Raw genomic sequence first — 23,822 nt, forward strand, 5'->3', positions numbered from 1 at the left:
TAGACATGGCCTTGGGCTTAACAGTAAGTGAATGTAGGCACAGTCTCCTAGACGCACAGAGAAGGGCATACCTGAGAATGCAATGGTCCAGGCAACCCGGACCTTGATCAACATGTAGAAGTTTGCCAGGTAGATGGCAGGGAGGGGCAAGACGTTGACAGACGTTGACATTCCTGGAAGTGCTCCATGAGAAAGGCTTGAGAAAAGGGTGTAGCATTCAGGACACTGCAGGCAATTTGGTAGAGCCAAGATATGAGAAGTAGGAGGAGAAGGGGCTTGATATGTGGGAGTCATTAGCATGTAAGTCAGGGAGTAGAGGTGATGGCCCATGAAGCAGGTATAGAATGGCAAGGAAAGAGGGCCAAAAACAGAGCCCTAAGAGGTCCCAGTACAGATGGAGTGGAGAAAGATGATTCAGAGAAGATGGAGAGGGAGAGAGAAAGAGAGAGAGAGAGAGAGGTCAAAGAAGTCCAGAAGAGCACGACAATGCAGAAGCCAATGAAAAAAATGGCATTTCGAAGAAAACCTGTAAACACTGTCTAAGGCCGCAGTGGCCCAATGCGATAAGGACTGCACTTGGCAATGAGACTATGGTCCTGTTCAACTTGGCCAGAGCAGTTCCATTCCAGTGAATGCAGCCGGTGTATTTCAGTTGGTTCCCAAATTAATTTTCCTACCCCTCTGACCATGCCATCCCCCTGATAAATACCCTGTAAGTGTCCCCCAGTGCTCAAGAAGAAACTCAGTCTCCTTAATACAGCCCAGTAAGACCTGCTTTTCTAAGCCGGTTTTTCTCCATTCTTTTTTGAAACAATTCCAGGAAGGGCTGCTGTGTGTTCAGTGTCTACAGTACCCGAGATCCTGGGCTAGGAAACTTACGTACACTCCCTCATTTTTCAGCCTCACTCTAGTACTGGTGTCAGCAAAGTGTTTTGATAAATAAGGCTTTCTTGGAACATTTATTTACGTACGGTCCATGGCTGCTTTGATGCCACAAGGGCAGAACTGAGTCGTTGCAGCAGACAACGTTGCAGCAAAGCCTGAACTATCTACTATCTGACCCTTTCCAGAACAGGACTGTCAAGCCCCACTCTAGTGGGCGCTGCTGGGGGCCTACCCAGGCCAGCTCTCCCAGGCAGATCCACACATGCCCCATTCTGACTGAGTCATAGCGGTTAAAAGCCAACAGCTTCTTCCTTGTGCACTGCCTCTGGCTAAGTGAGAGGTGCCTCAACCAGGAGGTTACGTCCTCCCACTCTCTGGGGCAGTCGGCAGCTAGTGACTGACTAATGTCGGGGTACAAAAGGCCAGTCCTCTTTTCTCAAGGTGTGACCGACTATGGTGCAAATTGGGGTCCAGAGAGCCCCGTGGGATCAGGCTGAGGCCAAGTCTCCAGCAGAGGCCGCATCCTTACTTAACTCTTTCCCTGCCCACCCTGCTTCCCTCACTCCCTTTTGCCTGATGTCTGTCCCTCAATGAAGCGTTTGTACCAGAATCTTCTCCTCAAGCTGGGGAACCCAACCTAAGACACTCACAAACCTGCTACCTGGGAATTACTACTCCCCTTTGTAGATAAGGAAAATGAAACCCAAGAAGGTTAAATACCTTGTCCAGGCTGCCTAGTCATTAAGTGACACCCCTGGGATTCAAAAGCCTGTGCTCATTCTGCCATTTCACAGAACCTTCTTCACATGGCCTTTATTCTAGCCCAACTTGCTGGTTCTGGTACACAGTACCAGGTCCTGCCTCTCTGCATTGGATCCTGCTTTTCTCCCAGCCCAGTGACCTCATCCCAGTTCTGTCTATTCAAACCCTTCTCATCTTTCAAGCCTAATTCAAATGTCACCTGAAAAGCCCTGTCTGAGCCTACATCTTATTCCAAGTGTAGTCCGTTCTCTTCCAATTTTATAGAGTGTTCTCTGTGGTTCTCTTCTAACACGTACCACTTTCTCTCTTTTATCCCAGCTTACTTATTCACCTGTCCTGTCTCATTCACAAGAGGGAAACACGGAGGGGAGGAACGATGCCTGATTCACACACCCATCTTCCATAAATCTTAGCACCAAATCTTTCTCACGGGGACACCACCCTTCCCGTGACCAGATAAATCTAATGGGTGCATATTGTTTCAAATAAGGCAGACTGTCTAAAGTTCAAGTTAGGGCCTGCTGACAATCCCCTTTTCTTGGAAAAGCTCTGATGTGCTCTCATGGACTCCTAAGCCCTCGTTTAAGGAGAGTTCACACATCTCTTCTGTGGTCAGAGAAGCAGAGAAGAAATCCAAATCCGTCCTCGTCCTTGCCTCCATTGTCTCCCAGTTTAGTATCAGCTGTGTAAGGGTCACCCCCACTACCTGAAGTCATGCTTCCCTAGGTCCCAAGCTGTGGGGTGGCAGACCACTTTCCGGTTGTCGCCTGGCTCCATTAGCATGGAGTTTTCCCAGAACCCTTCGGTCATGTTGGGAAGGCCAACAGATACAAAGAATTTCTCAGCCTCCTCAAAAATCCTCCTTGCATCCCAGCTCTGAAAGAAAAAAAAAAAAAAAGAACAGCATTTCCTTCTAGCATTAAAATAACAGCATTCTTTCTGTTGGCTATGTACAGAGGCAGAACCTTTCTGGAAGGCACTTTGGCGACATGTACAGACATGTCAAGTTTTCAAAGCGTTCATACTCTTTGTCTCAGTAATCCTGTCTCTAGGGAACTAACCTAGGAAATTCTCAGAAGTTAAGTCAAAGAATTACATTTTAAATGGGTTTTTTGTTTATTATTTTTAAATATTGAAACATATTTGACATATCACACTGCATAAATTTAAGGTGCACAACAAGTAAAATGATTTTTTTTCATTCAAAACATATTTATTTACCTATTTGTGAATACTGACAGCATAAAGACTGCTTACTCAAAACAGGCTGAATTAAGTCACCAATTACATTTTGTAAGCAATTATATGTTTAGCTCGATCCCCAATGGTCATTTGTTAATAAAGTACAAAACTACCCATCATAATGCACAGTTTATAGAATCCTTAAGAGAGTTTCTTTAGTTTGGATGTTTAAAATAAAGTCAACAGTCAACTGTCTCCAGTCTTTCTACACAAATCGATTACTAGCCACTCTAAACATACAATGTATTTTTACTCTAAACACAAGTGGAGTAAACAGTGCACGAAAATGCAACCCTACAAATCATTGTACAACCTCTTAACAAAGGTTGTTCCGTGCCACATCACTATAAATGTTTTTCTTGGCTTTCAATATTTTTTTTTAAATTAAATTTTTTATTTATTTTCAGTGTAACATTATTCATTGTTTTTTCACCACACCCAGTGCTCCATGCAATCTGTGCCCTCCCTAATACCCACCACCTGGTTCCCCCACCCTCCCACCCCGCCCCTTCAAAACCCTCAGGTTGTTTTTCAGAGTCCATAGTCTCTCATGGTTCACCTCCCCTTCCAATTTCCCTCAACTCCCTTCTCCTCTCCATCTACCCTTGTCCTCTATAATATTTGTTATGCTCCACCAATAAGTGAAACCATATGATACTTGACTTTCTCTGTTTGACTTATTTCACTCAGCATAATCTCTTCCAGTCCTGTCCATGTTGCTACAAAAGTTGGGTATGTAAAATGATTTTTAATAGAGAAAAAAGTGGAAACCACGACCAGAATGGTTATATACATAAAGATGTCTTTGTGGAATGGAAAATCTAAATAAATTCAATTCATAAAGACTTTTTATTGATGTTTTTTATAATTTGATATTAAGTGAAAAGTAGAATATATAAGCCACTTATATAATGTGATATTAATGAGGAAACACACAAAAAATTAACAGTAGACTCTGAGATTATGTGTGATGTTTTTGTCTTAATCCTTTATATTTCAAGTAAACGCAAACAACAATGACTTTCTCTTTCCCAAAAAACTATTCAACTCAAGCCAACAATCCTTGACCAAGCTCCTTTAAGGAAGGAGGCCCTGGTGTTAGGCTTAGTGGGAGACACAAACAATAAGGGCAGACAAGTCACGGACTTTTGGAGCCCAAAAGGCCTGCGTGTGACCCAGTAGCCAATTAAATAGCTGGGCCTTGGCTTCATAGTCCATAAGGGAATCTCGAGTTTCAGAATGTTCTGGAACTGGAGAGGGGCAGCAGTCGGTGTCTGGCATCCAGCAAACTCTTCTGGGAGCTGATCAGGACTTCTTTGGAAATAAGGCCCTTGCGAGGCAAACTAACTTTGTACAACTGGGAGATAATTCATCAATCACTTCTCGTGACCCAGAGAACTTCCTCTGTTCTCAAAGACCAGGCAAGTCTGGTTTTTCTCCTCTATTGCCTCAGGGATATGAAACAGGATGTGAAACTGGGGATTTTTTTTTTTATTATTGCCCTTTAAAGGCAATATTGGTATTTGTAGGTATGGCATTCTCAAGCAGAAGGAATGTCTGGATACCAAAACAGCGTAGACCAGTAGGCACCATTAACATCTGTTAAATGCGAATGGAAAAATCCTGGAAATATTAGGAGTTCTGAAGTCAAACCTTAGTCGCCACTGATTGTCTTTGTGACTTTGGGCAAGACATTTACCCAGGCCTCAGTTTCCTCACCTACAACCCGGATCCATCCCCATCCCTGTCTGGACAGTCTCAGAAGTGTGTCATGAAAATGACCTTAGGAGAGTGGGTGCGTGTACCGACCCTGGAGACAGGTTGTGAAACCTGACCTCGCCCAGCTGTGGGAGTTTGGAGGCCCTTGTAGCTTCATGTTTTTATTCTGCTCTGGCCTTTTCCCAGGAGCATGTTATATATGTGAAGATGTTCACGGCATGGCTGCTTGCAGGTTTAAAACCGTTACCAAAGAAAAATCTAACGATGTGTAAATAGGAAAGGAAATCATGGTGCAACTCTCTGAAGACATTTTATACAGCCAAGAGATGTACGCCAATATGTTGTATCTGAAAAATGTAGACTATTAGCTGAAGAAAGAAAAATACATAATTATAACATGATTTCCCCATGGTAGGGTAAATTCAAACAATTATGCAAGGATGGTAGCAAAAAAGTAATTTAAAAATTGTTTTAAAGACTCCTACAATATTTTTAACAATAATGATTTTTTAAATATGCAAAAATCTTCTAATGATATTTTTTTTCTGTTCATAGAGACTACAGACTGATTACTTAGTGGCAACTAACTCTGGAAAGAGTAATGCCAACCAGTCGATAATTCCATACCTTACTGCTTAATGGAAAACCCAGGTCATCTCCATTTTTTAATATCACTCAGCAAGATCAACACCGTCCTTTTCAAGGTACTTGATGTCACTGACATTGTAAATTACTTTTCCATGAAAAGACAGTTACATAAAAAATACATTTATTATTTTTTAAAGATTTTATTTATTTGAGAGAGAGAGGGTGCATGTGCACCAGCGTGGGGAGGTCCAGAGGGTAAGGGAGTGGGAAGGGGAAAGAATCTCAGACTCCGTGCCGATCAAGGATCTGGGGCTCGATCTCACGACCCCGAGATCATGACCTGAGTTGAAACCAAGAGTCAGGTGCTTAACCGACTAAGTCACCCAGGCCCTCCCGAGAAATACATTTAAATTAACTTGACACTTTTTTATACACGTGATGTTATATGCAAAAGATAAGGAGAGAAAAATGGCAGAAAAAGAAATGAAGTTGAGGATTTAGATTTGGTTTTTAAGGCCTCTTCCTACCTGGTTCACCATTGCATCAGTGACATCTATGTTTGGTTTCTGTCCAAAGGGGACCATCAAAAGGTACAGGTTTGTCCAAAATCGACCCCACATATCGCCTATTTAAAAAAAAATTTTGTTAATACATAACAAAGGCAGAAGTAATTTCTGATTTTACACAGACCTGATTTTATGCAGTGCATAAATTAGGATCAGTAAATAGGTCATACAGTATTCTAGATTTAATCTAGTTTCTTTTCATTACCTCTTTTTCTGTTCTCTTATTTATAATTTTCAACACTCCCTTCTAACTATCTCCTCTAAAAGTTTAAAATGGCAGGAGACTATCCCTGTTTCTCCCATTTTGAATTACAATTCAAAGGCACTATTTATTAACTGTATGGAACATCATAGCTACTATAGACTAGAAACAGATTTATATAATCCACCATCCATGAAACAAAATATTGAAAATTATACTATTAGTAATTCCTAATATTGGACTCAAGAGATCATATGGGATCATCATCGAGGAAACTCTACTAACTAGTAACAAAGTTTCACCTTTATCAATATACTATAGTGATACACTTAATTGAGTAATTTTTCAAACATCTCAAACAAATGTGAAATTGGATTCCAAGGCCAGAGACCCTAAAAGGCAAGATGGATCTAGAAAAAGTCAATCTAATAACAAGACCAGAGTGTTAGCACCAAAGGAATGGTACAACATAACTACATGAAAAATATTCCAATAAACTCATGTTTTAAACATTAAAATTCAGTAGAGATAAGTATAAGGGCCTATGCTCAAATTTCATTTATTTATTTTTAAAGATTTTATTTATTTATTTGACAGAGAAAGACACAGCAAGAGAGGGAACACAAGCAGGGGGGGTGAGAGAGGAAGAAGCAGGCTCCCCGCTGAGCAGGGAGCCCGACTCAGGGCTCAATCCCAGGACCTTGGGATCATGATCTGAGTTGAAGGCAGTTGCTTAACAACTAAGCCACCCAGGCACCACTATTTTTAAAGATTTTATTTATTTATTTGAGAGAGAGAGAGAGCACAAGCAGGGGAGAGGGGCAGAGGGAGAAGAAGCAGCAGACTCACTACTGAGCAGGGAGCCCAATGTGGGACTCGATCCTAGGACCCTGGGATCATTATATGAGCCGAAGGCAGACACTTAACTGACTGAGCCATCCAGGTGCCCCTCTACTTAAGTTTTAAAGAAAGATGTATCCACTATAAAAATACGTGATAAGTGACTTTGAGCTGAAACATAGTCTACGTGTAAAAGCCCAAAAGGGGCCCAGCAGTGTGACATGGCTTCCAAAACACAAATGTGATCTTAAGGTAAATAAATAGAATTAAGAAAAAGCAAAAAAAAAAAAAAAGAAACTATTTATGAAGACCTCTGTTGTACCTGTAATAAATATATAGAAAAAGCAAAAAAAAAAAAAAAAGAATTATAGTCTCTAGAACAAAGGAAGGCATGGTACCATTTTTACTCCATATTGGCCAAACCTCAGCTGGAGCAATTGTTCAGTTCTGAGCATGATATGTGAAGAGAGACATCAACAAGGCCTAGCTTGTCCAAAGGAGAACAATTAGAAAATTGAGATTTCAAAGAATGGCTAAAAATCTGTGTAGGATATTTCACTGAAAAGAAGCAAAGAGTGTATACATGATGGTAACAATAATACCCTCTAAAATATATTGATTACATACTCTTGGGCCAGGTACTATGCTGTGCCTTATACGATGGTTTTTTAAAAGATCCAGAAGGCCATCTTATAGAAGCAGAATGGACATATTCCAAGGAAACTCATATCATGGAACTAGATATAATGAATGCAAGGCATTAGAGGGGTGTTGATTCAGTCCCACGTAAGGCAGAACTTGCTTATAATTGGTGCCACGTAGCACTAGATTAGTCTACCTTGGAAGGAAGAAAGAGCCACGTCACACCAGATAGGGTTAAGCAGAAATTGAATTATGGAAGAATGCCTACCAAAGACATTGTAGAGAGTATTTATATATTGCCTTAAAGTAAAAGTCTCCACAGGCCCTTTGTCTATATTCTCTTCTGCTGCGAGAGAGCTTTGGCTCTTGAACAGAATTAGTCACCAGCAACTTAGCTTGGTAGGAATGCTATATATGCATGACATGAACTTTTCAAACACATATATCTTATTTGGCTTCAGTTAGGGAGTGACAGAGGGGAAGGAAGGATGGCCACTCTCTAGAAGGGAATTAGGAGATTCAATACAGGGCCTCAGGTCTTTCATGGTCTACAGAGGCTCTGTGGCGGAATAGAAAGTTCTTGGAAGATTGAGTCTCCTCTTAAGCTGGGCATTTTTCTTCATGGCAAAGACTTCATTCGTAACCCATACAGTTCCAAAGCACATACTTTGCAGTGAAAGTAATTGGTGCAGTTTAGAATAAACTTATGAAATGTTCACTCAAACTATACCGTAATTCTAGAAAGCCTTTCTCTCCTCCCTGACCACCCCCAGCCTACCAAGCTTTATTCCTCTGATAATATAATACTAAAATGCCAAACTCCACCTCAAAAGCTTAGCCAATCAACTTAAATTATAAAACTTACTTTCCCCATTTCCACTCTCATTTGAACTTGGAGTTCTTTCTCTAGTTATCTTAAATAAACCCTTATCCTTTGGACTGTGGCCAACATAATAACTCTTTATGTATAAAATGAAATAATGCATTAGAGAATAATTTTAAATGCCTTTTATGTTGAAGAAAATCTTTGCAAAATGATATTTCGATAATGTTACCAATTACATTCACAAAATTTTCTGAAAGTTTTATGTTGGGCCTCATTAAAAAAAAAAAAAAAAACTTTATTGGTAGAAATTGCAGAGAACAAAAAAAAAGAAAAAGAAATAGCAGAGAACAAAAAGTACACAAAGAGTTCCTGGAGTTTCTCACCAAGCAAATGGGCTGGGAGGCATCCAGTTGGGCTGATACGGGAAGGGTAGGTGTCCATCAACTTTGCCCTCACATAAGCATGAAGATGTTCATACAGTGGTTTAATCTGAAAAGCCCAGGAAGAAAATTTAAGACCAAGAATAGTCTACTCCAATTTCCAATCACCAAAACTAAAGATAGAAGCCTCTTCAGACAAGTAGAATTTCCCTAAATTCTAATTTCTTGTCCTCTCAAATACACTGGAGAGTTTGAAAGGATCTCTTCTTCCCAGATATTAATGATGACTAGCTTCACGGCATCGAGCAATTAACACACCTGGGAGGAATACAGGTCCTCAAATGAAAGCGGGTGCAAAAAATATTCCTTTTTAAGATGTTACCTACTTCCTTTGTTTTTAAATTGAAGTACATTTAAATCTGATAAAATTCACCCATTTTTAAATGTACAGTTTCATGAGTTTTAGTAAATGTATACTGTTGGGCAGCCTTCACTAGTACGCACTTTTAGAATATTTCCATTATCCCCAAAACTTTTCTTGTCCCCATTTGCAGTCAATTCTAGTCCCACCCCCAGCCCCAGGTCATCACTGAACTGATTTCTGTCACCATAGTTTTGTCTATCCTGGAAATTTCATATAAATGAAATCATAAAGTCTGTGACATTTTGTGTCTGGCTTCTTTCACGCACCATGATTTGTAGGTTCATCCATGTTACTGCATGTATCAGTAGCTCCTTCTTTTTATTACTGAGTAGTGTTTCATTGTATGAATACATCCGAGTTTGCTTCATTTAGTATCTCATGGATACAGCTCAACAGCTAAAGGGCAACTAGGTTGTTCCCAGTTTGGGACTATTACGAGTGATGCTTCTATGACATTCACGTGTGAGTCTTTGTATGGATCTTTATGTTCATTTCTCTCATAGAGACACCTCAGAGTGGAATACTTTAGTCATATGGTAAGTGCATGTTTAAAATCTTTTCAAGCTCTAATATTCCATAACTCTGAAGCCTGGGAATGGCCGATGAGCGTGTTAAGAAGAAGCCAGAATGCCTTTGGTCATTGTCCCTTCTTCCCGCGCTCTGCCCTACGTCTGTCTCTGTGTATGGTTCCTTGGATACCTGTGTGAAGGTGTGTTCCACATCTTCAATCAGCTGGTTGCGGCTGTAGTTATAGCCGTCTGCCCACTCCTCTTCATAGTCTCCTCTCCAATAATCCCCATAGTCCTCATAATCTGTTTTTTTAAAAAAAAGAAGGAAGAGAACATAAGGGAAAGAAAGAGATGAAGCACTGTATACATGGATTAACCTTGCTGGGAGGTTAAAAAAAATCCAAAGATCTGTCCTATTTTTACTGCCTCTCTAAGTAATAACTCAAAGGGATGGAACGAGTAACACTAGCTGGTGTCTGTCAAGCACTTGCTCTCTGCTAGAAATTTGAAGGCTTTACCTCATCTAATAAGTACAAAAGCCCTACCATATTGACATCATGGAAGTCATGCAGATTAGCAGGCTGTTCTTAGATGGGGGAATCATTTGTCCAGGATCACCCAACTCATAAGAGGCAAAGGCATGTTACGAGTCCCATAACCCTCAGTCTCTACCCTCTCCGTATTTGAGTTTGTATTTTTGGCTTTAAAACATGTGACTGGATTTGTGTTTTTAAATTCGCCTTTTGTTCAGGGACTTGTATTTTCACATCTAACTCAACTCATCTTAGACCTTGCCACAGTGAGCCTGTGTGTGTTTGTAAATTACGCGTCTGCATGGAGCATCTCTCTGGGCTTCACGTAGCATCTCAGCATCGGGAGACACAAGCTTGTGTTGGGATATTAGCCAATAACGTTTGCAAATGTGTTCTGATAATTTTTACTTTTACATGCATATTGACAATGGATGATCAGAAGGAAGAGAGAAAGAACTCTTTGGATGGAAGGATGTGGTGATGAGCTACTGTCTCCAGCTTGCCCATCGCTTGATGGTATCAGTTTAAGTGGCAGTGGGAGACATTTAGAAACGACAGATTAAAAAAAAAAAATGCTTCTTTACTCAACCCCAGGGGGCAGTGAATCACCAAAGCATGAAGTTACTCATAACGCCATAGCTTCAGCTCATTATTCAGGCAGGAGAATAAGTTAGGAGATATGGAAATTCTGCCCCATGTTAAGAGTTTTAGGACTATACACGATCTGAGTTATAATTACAACTGCAGAACAGAATGGAGTTCCAGCCTAAATTAATCCGATTTTTGTTTTCTTTCCGGGACACCACCCTAAGTTAAACACACAAATGGCTTTCGAGAATGAACTGTGGCCAGATAGGATTTTAGGGGAGCGACATTGTCTCTGTCTCCCATCCTATCTGAGAAATAGAATCCCTAATCAATCTCCAGGCTATCTCCGGTTCCTGATACTTTCCTGGGCAACTGACCTGTTTGATGCCCTGTAGTTCAGTCTCATTTCTGAGTTCTCTAAATTGTAGAATGTCAGCACACCTTACTCCCTAGTAGTTTCTTCTTTGAGACACATAACCCGAATTTGTTCAGCAGATGAACATTAATTTAGGGACACGTCTTCTACCAAAGGGAAGCCTTGGTAACTTATGAGAAATAGCCCACAGCCCCAGAGCGGGCTGCAGGACCTCTACAGGCTGGCGGACTTACTGTTGGCTCTTGCCATCTCATTTTTCAGGGCCACATACTCTTCATATAATGGCCTCAGCTGCTTGCCGACCTCAGACCTCCAGCCTTCCCAGGCCCAGAGCCTCTCATTGTAGTCTTTGCTGTTTTCCATTATGTCATCCAAACCTGTCATTGCAAAGCACCCAATAGGAAATAAACATGAATTTATAATATTTTTATTTGCAATTATATGAGCTTTAAAGAATTAAAAGTAAGGCTAGCAGACATCGAAGGCATAAGGTTATTCAAGGAAATCTCACAATATATCAATTGCTTCGTCCTTGTTATAGTTTCAAAATATTTCTGCAGAGAAAATAAACCTTTGAAATCACTTAGCTGCAAACTTAATTAAACTCCTTGGAATGTGACAGAATTTACCATGAAGTTTGGTTAAAAGTTAAAAGTTAATCTATGTGTTAAAATACCTGTTTGGAATCTTACCTAATCTTTGCATTATCCATTTGAAAGGCACCATGTTATCAGCCAGTGTCACTCTCAGTTTTAAAACTTAGAGTAAAAAGGGGTGCCTGGCTCAGTCAGTTAAGCATTAAACGTCCACCTCTTGATTTCGGCTCAGGTCATAATTTCGGGGTCATGGGCTCGAGCCCCATGCAGGGCTCTGAGCTGAACACGGAGTCTGCTTGAGACTGTCCCTGTCCCCCAACCCTCATGCACAGGTATATCCTCTCTCTATCTCTCTCCCTCAAATAAGCAAACAAACAAATAAATTTTAAAAATTTAAAACTTAGAGGAAAGAAGTAAAATTTCATAATCCTTGCTCAAAATTAATAACTTACCTGGTTCAAGTAATAAACACTCCTGTGGATTATTTGGTTTACAAGCTTTTCCAGTACTGTAGATAGTGCTCATGGTATTTAGGATTGTGTTCAGCTGCAAATTAAATATAATAAACAATGTTTAAACTGATAAATGTGCTAAGGCAAATATGTCCTTTAGACCATGTGATTTTTTATGCCTCAAAATACAGCAGCTCACATCGTCGCCAAGTATTCTCCTTCATGTGGGGTAGGAATATCTCTGTTAAATTCCCCCACCAACTAACATGGAAGCTTAGATAGAAACACATAATAAATACACGTGGAGTGACTGAAATAAACAGATTTACCGGAGTTCCGGGGACGCTGCTCAGGTACACATGGGCAGACATGGGCATTTGTTTCATTCAGCAATCTTTGAGTACACATTTACTGAACATCTACTGTGGCCTACACTCGTATAACTGACACGAACACGTCACTGGTCCTCAAGGACCCCACAGTCATGGGACAGTGAGGCAGCCATGAAATCCATAATGACATAACCAAGTGACAAGTGGTGTAACTGTCATGAAAATGATGTGGCAGTCTGGTGGGGAGTGGATAAATGGATAACTTGGAGATTAAGGGACGGCTTCAGAGATGAGGGGACATCAGCGCAGTGTCTTGGAAGAGAAGTAGGAATTGGTCCAGTAGGAAAAGGAGATAGAAGGCAGAGCCTAAAAGATGGATGGAGGTTGGGAAAGAGCAGGCATTTTCCAGAAGTGATGACACCTTAAAGGAAACTGGCTGACTGATGGAAACGGGGGATGTATGGATGGAGAGGTTAGCGGGGGCCAGGTCGTGAGGGATCATCTGTGCTACACTAAAGAGTTTGAGCTTTACCCTGTAGGTAAGGGAGAGTAAAGGTAATAGGGTTAAGCAGTGCTACTCAAAGTATGGTCTGTGGACCAGAGCAAGACAGTAAATGGTTTGTTTCTATTCTGTGATAAGTACAGGAATCAAGAGAATAAATTTTTTTAAAGAGAATAAATGTTTATAAACTTTTAAGAACCATTTGATATTTCCATGACACCTAGGCATGAGAGCAATGAAGTTAACCAAGTATTGATCTGCAATGGATTGGTAATAAAAGAAGAAAGGGAGTAAGAGAGGGAGAAAAGAGAAGGGGAGGGGAGGGGAGGGGAGGGAAGGAATTGGTTCTCTTCCACATTTGATTTCAGAAGCTCTGGACGAAAGGCTCTGTTTCCCTTCTCCTATTTCCCTCTTCCATTATTCTTTCACTCTGCTACAAGAATCATTATTCTAAAACATGAAATAGATCCCATGCTTAAAACTTCAACAAGGTCCCATAGTCCAAAGGAATCAATCCAAATTCCTTACCATGACTCCTTACGGTCTCTTGGTCTACCTGCTTTTTCAATCTCCCCTCTTTCCTCTCCATTGAACTCATGCATCCTTGAGTCTCCTGTCTTCCCAAACACTCCAAGCTTTTACAGGCATTTCAGTGGTTTTCAACTTTGGCTGCACATTAGAATTACCTGGGATCTTATAAAAATACAGGATCTAGGTTCTATCTAGCTGTCTAGACTGTAAAATACTAACAAGCAAGGTTTCATGTGGTGTCTTTATGAAAAACATGGGGAAGCATGGAGTAGATAAGATAAAGTGGATTAATAACAAGTTGGATAATTGAATCCAAAGAATGTGGAATAACAAATATCGACTTGTAGGAAGATATGTGCCATATGGTTTTATCTTTGTCCTTATCATGAATTTTTTTCTTTTTATAGACAGAGCTTATGACAGAGTTCCAGAGGACAAGCAACTGAGAAAGAAGACTTTGATATTAAAAAGTCAAATATTTTAGATAAAAATGTTTTAGTAGGTTAGATCAGGGGTCTGTAAACTATGATCTGCAGACCAAATACCGTCTGCTGCCTGCTTTTGTAAAGTTTTATCAGAACACAGCCACACTCATTTGTTTATGTATTAGCTATGCTGATTTCCTGCTGCAACAGCAGAGTTGACTCATTGTGACAGACAATATATGGCCCACAAAACCCAAGATATTTACTATCTTTCCTTCTACAGAAAAAAAAATTTGCTGGCTCCCAGGCTAGAGAGATGGGATGAGAGATGTTATTTAAACAGGGCAAATATAGGCTTCCTTACATTTGAACAAACTACCTATTTAAAAATAGAATCTTGAAAGCTATTATTTTAGAACAACATCAGAAGAAGAGATCTGGAGAACTTCATCGACAGTGATGCTGATATGAGCCAACATGGAATCTGTCAAAAAACCCAACCCAAACTATAAAAACCTAGTATTGTCCTAGACTATCTTAACAGATGTAGGGCACAGGGTGAAGAATGTTATATTCCTGCTCACCTTCATGCAGACTGGAACCAACTCAGAGTGTGGTGTTTAGTTCAAGGTTACTGACAAAATGAAGACAGCAGCTAGGACTGGTTAGGAAACTTGAAACCATTGTATAGAAGGAAATTGACAGAGTGAATTTAATCTAGTTAGCCTAGATTTAAAGAAAAAAAAGGACTCAACTAGTTTAAAAAAAAAAATAGCTGGGGCACCTGGGTAGCTCAGTCGGTTGAGCGTCTGTCTGCCTTTGGCTCAGGTCATGATCCCAGTGTCCTGGGATCAAGTCCCACATCGGTCCCCTTGCTCAGTGGGGAGCCTGCTTCTCCCTCTGCCTGTGCTCCCCCTGCTTGTGCTCTCTCTCTCTCTCTCAAAGAAATAAAATCTTTTTTTAAAAATAGGTACCTTCATTTATTTAAAAACTATTTTAGGAAAGAGCAATTTAGATCCAGGAGACAGAACAAAGTGGAGGTAAAGCACTTAATGCTCGATGGAGGGAGTATCTCCCTCAATGAGGGGGACTCACATATGGAATGGATGTCTTAGAAAGAGACAAATCACCCACCCCTAAAGCAGTTTGGTTGAGGTTCTTGGCCACTTTTTAAAGACGTTACAGAGAAGAGTCAAGAATGAAAGGGGAAGTGTCCATCAACAGATGAATGGATAAAGAAGATGTGGTATATATACACAATGGAATACTATGCAGCCATCAAAAGACATGAAATCTTGCCATTTGCGACGACGTGGATGGAACTAGAGGGTATCATGCTTAGCGAAATAAGTCAATCGGAGAAAGACAACTATCATATGATCTCTTTGATATGAGGAAGTGGAGATGCAAGGTGGGGGAGGGGTTGGGGGGAGGTAGGAAAAGAAAAAATGAAAAGATGGAATTGGGAGGGAGACAAACCATAAAAGACTCAATCTCAAGAAACAGACTGAGGGTTGCTGGGGGGAGGGGGGACGGGAGAGGGTGGTGGGGAAATGGACATTGGGGAGGGTATGTGCTATGATGAGTGCTGTGAAATGTGTAAACCTGGCGATTCACAGACCTGTACCCCTGGGGATAAAAATACATTATATGTTTATTAAAATAAAAAAATTAAAAAAAAAGAATGAAAGGGGAAGGAATTGAACCACTTACAGGACTCCTTCAGCTTGGCATTATTAACATTTCGGACCACTTAATTTTTTGTCATTGGGAGTTCTCTTGTGCATTGCAGAATGGTTAGCAGCATCCCTGGCCTCTACCCACTAGATGCTAATAGCTGGCCCCCTCCCCCAGTTATACAACCAAAAATGTCTCCACATATCATCAAATGTCCCTGGGGGTCCAAATCACCCCTGGCTGAGCACGACTGACATAGACTAAGCATATCCTTCAGGCTGCCTGGTCCTCAGGAACGTGACTTCTGTATACAGCATGCGTATACAACACCGTGCCCAGACAACCAGTTTAACTCTGTGTCCTAACATAATTATTACCCGTGACTTCTTCCACTTGCAAAAGGATTCCAGTTTGGATGACAAATTTTGTGGTCACCCTACCTAGGCACAGAGCTCTTTCTAATGCCAGCATCACTGTCTTTGCAGATAAAGGAAGAAGCCATGGGGATATTAATGTTTAATGTTTCCCAAATATTTCAGCTCTTGGGGTCAGTGCTAGAATGTTCACATACTCGTTCGCGCTTGTCTGCTGAGAGCACTGATGACCCACTCTGCTGAAGGGCCCGCAACTGACGCTTGTTTATAGGATCCTGTATTTCTTCTAGTGGGTAGGTTTTGGCCTGCTGGGACTGTTCTTCATAAAAGGCAGACCACTTGGCCCCAGCAATATTCTGAAATGACAAAAAATAAAGTTGAAGTCAGAATGGCACTGCTTGAACAGAGAGAACAGAAGATACTGTCCAAAAAACATCTGGTGGAAAATCTAATATTTCCTCAGTGGTTTAGTTCTCTACTTTGCTGAAGGTCAAGGCTTAGGTCATGAGTGACCAAGCCATTCTTGGTCACTCTCTCTTTCTGGCCCAGTGCCTAGTTTTCCCAAGGGTCCTAAACCCTGAACTGGAAATGAATTCTCACAGATAATTTACACTGTGGGTCCCTGGAATTTATGGCCTTAGCACTGTGACATGGGTCCCTGGAATTTATGCCTTAGCATTGTGAGTTAATCAAGGATTTAAGGATGAATGCTCCAAAGGGGGGGCCCAGTAAAGTTCAGAGCAAACTTAATGGGAACACAGCCCCTCGTGACAATGGGAACCACAAGAAATGAGAAACAGTTTGCAGTGAGCTCCATGGTGCCATGACTTACCAGAGAGTCTGATCTTAACTTAACATTCCCCAAAGAAGGTTGCCCAGAATATGGCCATTTGGTAGCCACAGTGATTTTCTAACACAAAAGAAACCAACAAGCAGGTGATGATGCCAGAACTCACTTCCCCCCCAACTTGAACATCGGTATAGGCAAGTGGACTTCTCCAGACTCTTCTAGTATAATCTTTTCTCAATGTATAAACTCATTTTCATTTACCAAAGATGAAAATGAGCAATTACTTTGTACGTTGTATTTCTCTAGACTACATAAAAGAGGTAGCATATAAGACAAGTCAGATCTCCATTCTTGAAGTGACATACCTCTAACTAGCTGTGTGACTTTAGGCAAATTACTTACCTTCTCTGAGCCAGTTACCTTATCTGTAAAATGAGAGTAATAGCAGGACTTACCTCAAAGAGTTGATGTAAGGATGAGAAGAATTAAATAATAAAATGTTTATCACAGTATCTAACACAAACTAAACATTTTAAGAGTTAGCCATTTTATAACTTATAGAAAAAAGTACTTTGTCCTTAAGTTACTACAGTTTTATCAGAAAGATAAGGTATGCAGCATGAATGTTTCATTAATGAAATATAACAGCGTATGATCATGTATTAACTTGCAGTGGCCAAGCAGTTTCTGCTATAGGAAAAGAAAGACTCATGTAGGCAACTAGATTTGGCCAAGCACTCATGGAGAAGACCCTAAAGTAGGTAGGATTTGGGTGGATGTAGAGTACTTTGCAGAATAATTTACTTCATTTGATCTTCCTACTCGCATGAGATAGAAAGTCATTCTGTCTCCATTATTCATAAGTACATAAAGAGGCTGAGAGCGGTAAATAGTGGTTATGGCCATCAGCTGACAGCATCTGGATCCTGGCTCCTGCGGTACACAACCTCTGAGGTGGATCCCATGGTCCTCACCTCTCAGTGGTACACAGTGGTGTGACTTCCTTCCCCTTAAAGGTGAGCAGGAGCTATGATTTGCTTCTAACCAGTAGCATGCATCCAAGGTGACATCATGTACCTATCTATGTTATATAAGATTCTAATTTTTATCTTGCTAAAACTCTGTCTCCCTTGCTGACTCTGACGTAGCAAGATGCCATGTTGTGAACAACCCCGTGGAACGGGCCATGTGTGGCGGAACTGAGGATGGCCTCTGCCTGATATCCTGTAAGAAACTAAGGACCTCAGTTCCGCAGCACCCAAGGATCTGAAGGCTTACCACTAACCACATTAGCTTGGAAGTGGATTCATCCCCAGTCAGACCTCAGCTGAGACCACGGCACTAGCCAGGACCTTGATGACAACCTTAGGAGACTCAGAAATGGAAGATGCAGGTAAGCGATGCCTGGACTCCTGACCCACAGAAGGTGTGGGATGAAAAATGTGTGTTATTTTAAGCTGCTAAGCTTGTGGTAATTTTTAACAAAATAAATAATTAGTTCCAATCCCAAAGGCAGGACTTCGGGCACAACTGCATTTTCCAGGCCAAAGAATTTGACTATTATCCTTTGAATACTAGGGAATCACTTAGGGGCTCCAAGCAGGCACAGGACATGATGGGAATGGTGTGTGGACACGACAACAATGGAATCAGACAAGAGATGAAAATAATGGCAGTAAAAATGGAAAATGATTTCTCTCTTTATTGAGTACATATAACCCCTCAGGAACTACTTCTCAATTAATCTTCACAAGCAATCTTGTGAGGTAGTTGTGACAGTCTCCATTCATAAATGAGGAAACTGAGGCACAGGGTCCAGTAGGTCACACAGCTAGTGATTCGAAAGGACCAGCGTGCCATCCCAGATAGGTTTACCTCCAAAGCGAACACTTTTCACCATTGACTCATTGACTGTAGATGGTATTCAACGCATTGTGTTCTCTGTAACACATGAGTGGGAAGTAGCGAGCTATGGAAAGAAGAGTTTGGTCTATGGCACGGACTCATCTGTCAATTCACAACTTACCTCTAAATCCCTATCCTTCTTCACCCAGTCCCAGGGTGATTCACTGTCAAGCAAAAGTTCTGGTAAAACTTTGAAACCAAATTATAGCAATAATTTTGTTCTCAGTCTCCTCTGGAAACAATTCACAATCCCCAAAAGGGCCCAGTCTTAGACGTTTTTTCATTATACAACATAGAGTTACTTTGAAGACACCAGTTTTATTTTATTTATCACTACCATAAAAGTGTTATACTTTAAATCCCCCCCCCTAAAATTACATAATGTTGCCTTGAATTCCAACCCCCTGGGACATACTGTTCCATCCCAAGCTACTCTTTTTTCCAGAGCTCTCGGGACCTGAACTAGTTTTTTGTTCATTTTTTGCCTCAATATTCCTGCAGCATGCTAGTACTGGAATTCAATTTCCACACCTGTTAAGTAACTCAGGGGTAAAACCTGAGTCTGATCAAATCTATAGATCAGGGCTCTGCCCACCATCTGATTTTGTAAATAAAGTTTAATTGCAACATAATCGCACTCACTGACGTATTGTCTATGGTTGTTTTCGCGTTACAATGGCAGAGTTGAACAAAGGTCATAGGACCCACAAAGCCTGAGATACTTACTATCTGACCTTTTACAGAAAAATTGCTCTGCCCTCTGCCCTAGATCTATACATTTACAGGAAATGCAGGCGACAAAAGAGCATGTTAAGCAACATTTAGGGGGCACAATCAGCAAGTCCAGAAAGTGTGAGTTTGTACAGCACCCAAAGTTTAATTCTTAGGCAAATAAATTGCAAAAAAGAAAAAAAAGTGAGGGAGGGACTCTGTAGATTAAAAGAGAGCTAAAGTACATCCTTCAAAATGATTGGAAGGAGAGGCCCTTGTTAGATCTTGATTCAAACAAAACAGCTGAAATTGAAAAAGAAATAAAATGAGACAGTAGGGTGCATTTGAATGATGACCAGATAATTGACGATACTGAGGAGTTATTGTTAAGTTTTCAGCATGGTACTGTTATTAAGGTTGTTTTAAAAAATACTTTGAGAGCTACAAGATGAAATACACACATAAAACTATATCATGTTTTGGATTTCCTTCAAAATAATCCAGTAAGTGTGGGGTTGGGTAGAAAAAAAAAAAAAGACTGGCCAAAGTGTTAATAATTTGTAAACTGGGCAATGGGTATGAGGAGATTCAATGTACTCATCTCTCTTCTTTCATTCATGCTTGAAAATTTTTACGATAAAAAATAAAGAAAAATCCTAAGACGGAATACTATTTGGCAACCAAAAGGGATGAAGTAATGCTACATGCTGCACCATGCACAGTGAAAGAAGCCAGTCACAAGAGACCATGTGTTGTACGATTCTGTTTATATGAAATGTTCAAAATAGGCAAACCTATGGAGACAGAAAGTAGCCTGGTGGTTGCTTAGGGCTAGGAGCTGGGAGGAAGAGTGATAACTGACAGGCATGTGGTTTCTTTCTGGAGTGATGAAAATGTTCTAAAATTAGATGGTGGCGAAGGTTGTACAATTCTGTAAATATACTAAAAAGCACGAATCACACACTTTGAATTGAAGTTTATGGTGCATAAATTATATCTCAGTAAAGCTGTCATTAAAAGCTCTCTATCGTAAAAGCAAAGAAAAGAAACCTCACCTTATCGCCCAGGTCCTATAACTAGATCTGAAACTTAAGGAAGTTGCGCCAAACCAAACGAGTTAGCCAAAATTACCCCCACGCTCTTTTAGCCAGGTGCCTGGCGTGCACCAGGCAGCAGCAGCCAGCAGCAACCGCTCCTGACCACCGGACCGCCCTCCCTCGGCGTCGCCGGGGGTCACCTGCTTCCTTTTTGCATTCTAATAATTTCACTTTCCTTTCAAGGGTCCATGCTTTCTGCAGCTTGGCCACACTTCATGATTTATGCCCTTTCCTCTCTGGCCTTGGCTCTCATCAGCCACTGCAATTCAAAAGTAATAACCTTCAATGATCAGAGAAGCTATCAACAACCATCGCTCTATCTCCTTCCGTAACGTGCCTTCTCAGCAGAGGGCGCTCAGCAGAACTGTTACCTGTCTCTTCGGCAGCTAGAACTCCCTCCCATGCTCAGAACAATAGGACTGGGCTGTTCTCCCAGGCTCACAAGCGTCGAGCACCACTCTGGGGGCTCCGGGTATGAATTCGGGATTCACGGCCACCCTCCAAGGCAGACAGGAGCGGGATGCTCTTCTACACAAGTCACAGGTGAGCTCCTGAAGGTGCAGAGACATTAACTGACCCGCTGAAGCTCACCCAGCTGGAAAGTGCCAGGGCCGGGATCTGAACCTCGGCAGTCTGGCTCCAGAGTCCTCAGGCATGAAGCCGGTACACCTTCCCCAGCACCTACAGGACCATCCAGCTGAGAATGAAAGCCTATACACGGTGCACTTTAGGCACCTCCAAGAGAGATCAAATAAAAAGCGAGGGAAAGGCAACAATAAAGAGAGGGAGAGAGGTAAGACCAAAATAGGAGACAAGAAACAAATGACCTCCTATGACAACACAGGGCTGTCAAAATCTCCAGGATTTCCTTGAGCGTTAGAAAAATGGCAAACCTTCTCTTGGGGAATTTCAAATGAGGTGGTATGTCTCAGTATGACCTGTCCCGTGAGTGGCAGTAATGTAAACATGCAACCTACTCAGCATTTGAAAAAATATCTGAACTACATTTTTGAAGGAATGTATTGCCGTACAAGTGATACAACATCTTTTCTAAAATAATGTTGCTCAATTTCCAGCCCCAATGTGTACGGACAACTGCTTTGCAATCGGTGAGAGAAGAAATTCCTAAATCCTCGCACTTGTCAAAGCATCTTGCTTTGTCAGAGCGTTCTGAGATTTGTCAAAACTGGCTTGATTATGGTTTTTCTGCAAGGGCTCTGGATGGATTCTGTGACCTTTGGAAGTCCCTTAGAGCTCCGTGACAATGAAGGAAGGAATTCCCAAATCCAGTCTCCAGACCCATGGTTACTTTAATTACTAGCTAGCTTTTTCACTAAGCCTCGAATTGCATTTTCCAGTTAATATATTATTTTAGAGAGTCTTCAGATATTCCTGTTGACATTGTAGGCTTGGGAAAATTATTAACTCAATAACTTATGGCATTTCCGTGAAATGCTTTGAAACCCTGATTATGATGAGAATTATGGTGGTAACTTTATAAAGCATGTTCACTTGTTTCTAAGAATCTGGACTGAGACCAGTGAATTATTTTGTAACAGCTTCCAAATGAGCCCTGGGGTCAATTAAGTTTAGTCATCTGGGACTCCAGAATCAGAAATACTGAGGCGAACATCCAATCTCACAACTCAGAGCATTTCTTGGCTTTCCCTTTTCAGTAGCACAGGCAGTAATCTAACCTTTAAGAAGCAACAAATACCCCTACGTAGCCACGAAAACTCACCATCTTTTGGATATTCTCTTCGGTAATATTGGTGTTATAATTCCAAGAAGCAAGTGAATTTTGATAAGACAGCTCTTCGGCTTCATGGTTAAACTTCTCCAAAAATGTCTTGGCCAGATCCTCAGTGGTGGACTGAGCAGCAGTTAGAGCAGCGAGGCTGAGAAGGAGCCAGGAAGAGCCTAACATCCTTCCCTATGCACCAAGATCCCATCCACTGAACAACTTTCCCTAGAGTAAAACCTCTTCATGAGTTTTTCTCTCTCATCAGCCTTTGAACTTGGGTTGGGCACTGAGCAGGAAAGATGGGAAAAAAAAAAAAGAAGAAGAAGAAGAAGTAGTAGTAGTAGTAATAGAAGAAGAAACAGTAAACAGTCTGCTGAACCACTATAAATTTCACCCTGGAGAGGACAGATATGTAAACAGATTTTAGAATGATTTTATAAAGTAAATCAAATAAACAAATGTTATTCATTAATCCTAGAGAATTATAGTTCTCCTAGTATTTTATGGCCAGATCAGAACTTGCACATTTGGTTAATATGTTCCTAAAAAAGCTGTTAAAGATACACTAAAGGTGTTATAATTTTACAGGGACCAAAGAAGTCTAGATTTAGGAATCGCGGTGGTAGTAGTGGTACTGACATGTTTTCCAGACAGGATTTCATTGACAGTCAGTTACCTCTCCTTTTTTTTTTTTTTAATTTCAAGCTCATATTCCCAGACAGTGTCTCTCTACTTGGGTAACGTTTTCCCTTCATAAATAAACTGCTTTGCCCTTGTCTTTACGGAATTCTTTTTTTTTTCTGATAAATTTTACCTTCCAAGGCCATTTTTTTAAAGTATAAGACTACCCTCCACTCCACTCCACAGGTTAACTCACCTGATCTGGCTTGGGTGAGCTTAAGAAGGCTCCCTTTCTGCTTCCCGGATGACCATGTTGAACAGTGGTTCTACGGCCGACTTCACCATGTGCCTCCTTCCCTTTCACTTACCTGTTCTAAACTCAGTTGATGTCCCAGGGAAATTAAAATGACTCTGCATGGTATGAAATTCAAAGAGTGTCCATGTCACACTCTGGGCATCCAAAACCATGGGATCATGGCAACACAGAATTTGAAGAGACTTCGGTGATTACCCTGTAGAGTCCCAGGAGCTGGATCAGTGTCCTCGTTCCCAGGGTGCAGGTGTATCAGAGATAAAAGAGACGAGCCACTTTAAATGGCAGCACTCGGGCCAGCTTGGCGGTGATTATGAAACCTTCACACAGGGGAAATATTTCTTCACCTAGAAAAACAAGTCTTCCAGGTCCAGGTGCAGTAACCAAGCCTTTAAAAAAAAAAAAAAAAGGTTTCACGACTTTCCCTTATTCCACAGTTGTTAAATTAGTGCTATTATAGAACAGGAAAAAATAATTCTAAGTAACTGTTCAAGGCGCTTTGCATTATAATATCTCATTTAAGCGTCACCGCAAACCTAGAGGTAAATTTTTTTTAAAAAAGAGATTTATTTATTTCAGAGAGTGAGAGAGAGCACAAGCAGGAGAAGCAGAGGGAGAGGGAGAGAGAGAATCTCAAGCAGACTCTGTGCTGAGCACGGAGCCCAATGCG

The 23,822-nt window shown here is 41.0% G+C and overlaps 1 protein-coding gene across 1 annotated transcript in view; it reads right to left on the reverse strand.

Annotated features, from left to right (window-relative positions):
• Window positions 1–23,541, reverse strand: part of ACE2 (angiotensin converting enzyme 2) — a 41,263-nt gene extending 17,722 nt beyond the window's left edge. Inside the window, exons 1-10 of the mRNA XM_080795666.1 lie at window positions 23,351–23,541; window positions 23,096–23,250; window positions 22,216–22,504; window positions 16,169–16,327; window positions 12,131–12,224; window positions 11,316–11,459; window positions 9,776–9,888; window positions 8,656–8,761; window positions 5,724–5,821; window positions 2,354–2,523 (exon numbers count right to left, since the gene is read on the reverse strand). Coding sequence (XP_080651792.1) covers window positions 2,354–2,523; window positions 5,724–5,821; window positions 8,656–8,761; window positions 9,776–9,888; window positions 11,316–11,459; window positions 12,131–12,224; window positions 16,169–16,327; window positions 22,216–22,401 — 1,070 coding nt within the window. The 5' untranslated portion in view covers window positions 22,402–22,504; window positions 23,096–23,250; window positions 23,351–23,541. The remainder of the gene's footprint in view (window positions 1–2,353; window positions 2,524–5,723; window positions 5,822–8,655; window positions 8,762–9,775; window positions 9,889–11,315; window positions 11,460–12,130; window positions 12,225–16,168; window positions 16,328–22,215; window positions 22,505–23,095; window positions 23,251–23,350) is intronic.
• Window positions 23,542–23,822: the final 281 nt, after the last annotated feature.

The sequence above is a fragment of the Martes martes genome, assembly GCF_963455335.1.
Source record: "Martes martes genome assembly, chromosome: X".
In the NCBI taxonomy this organism is placed as follows: Eukaryota; Metazoa; Chordata; class Mammalia; order Carnivora; family Mustelidae; genus Martes; species Martes martes.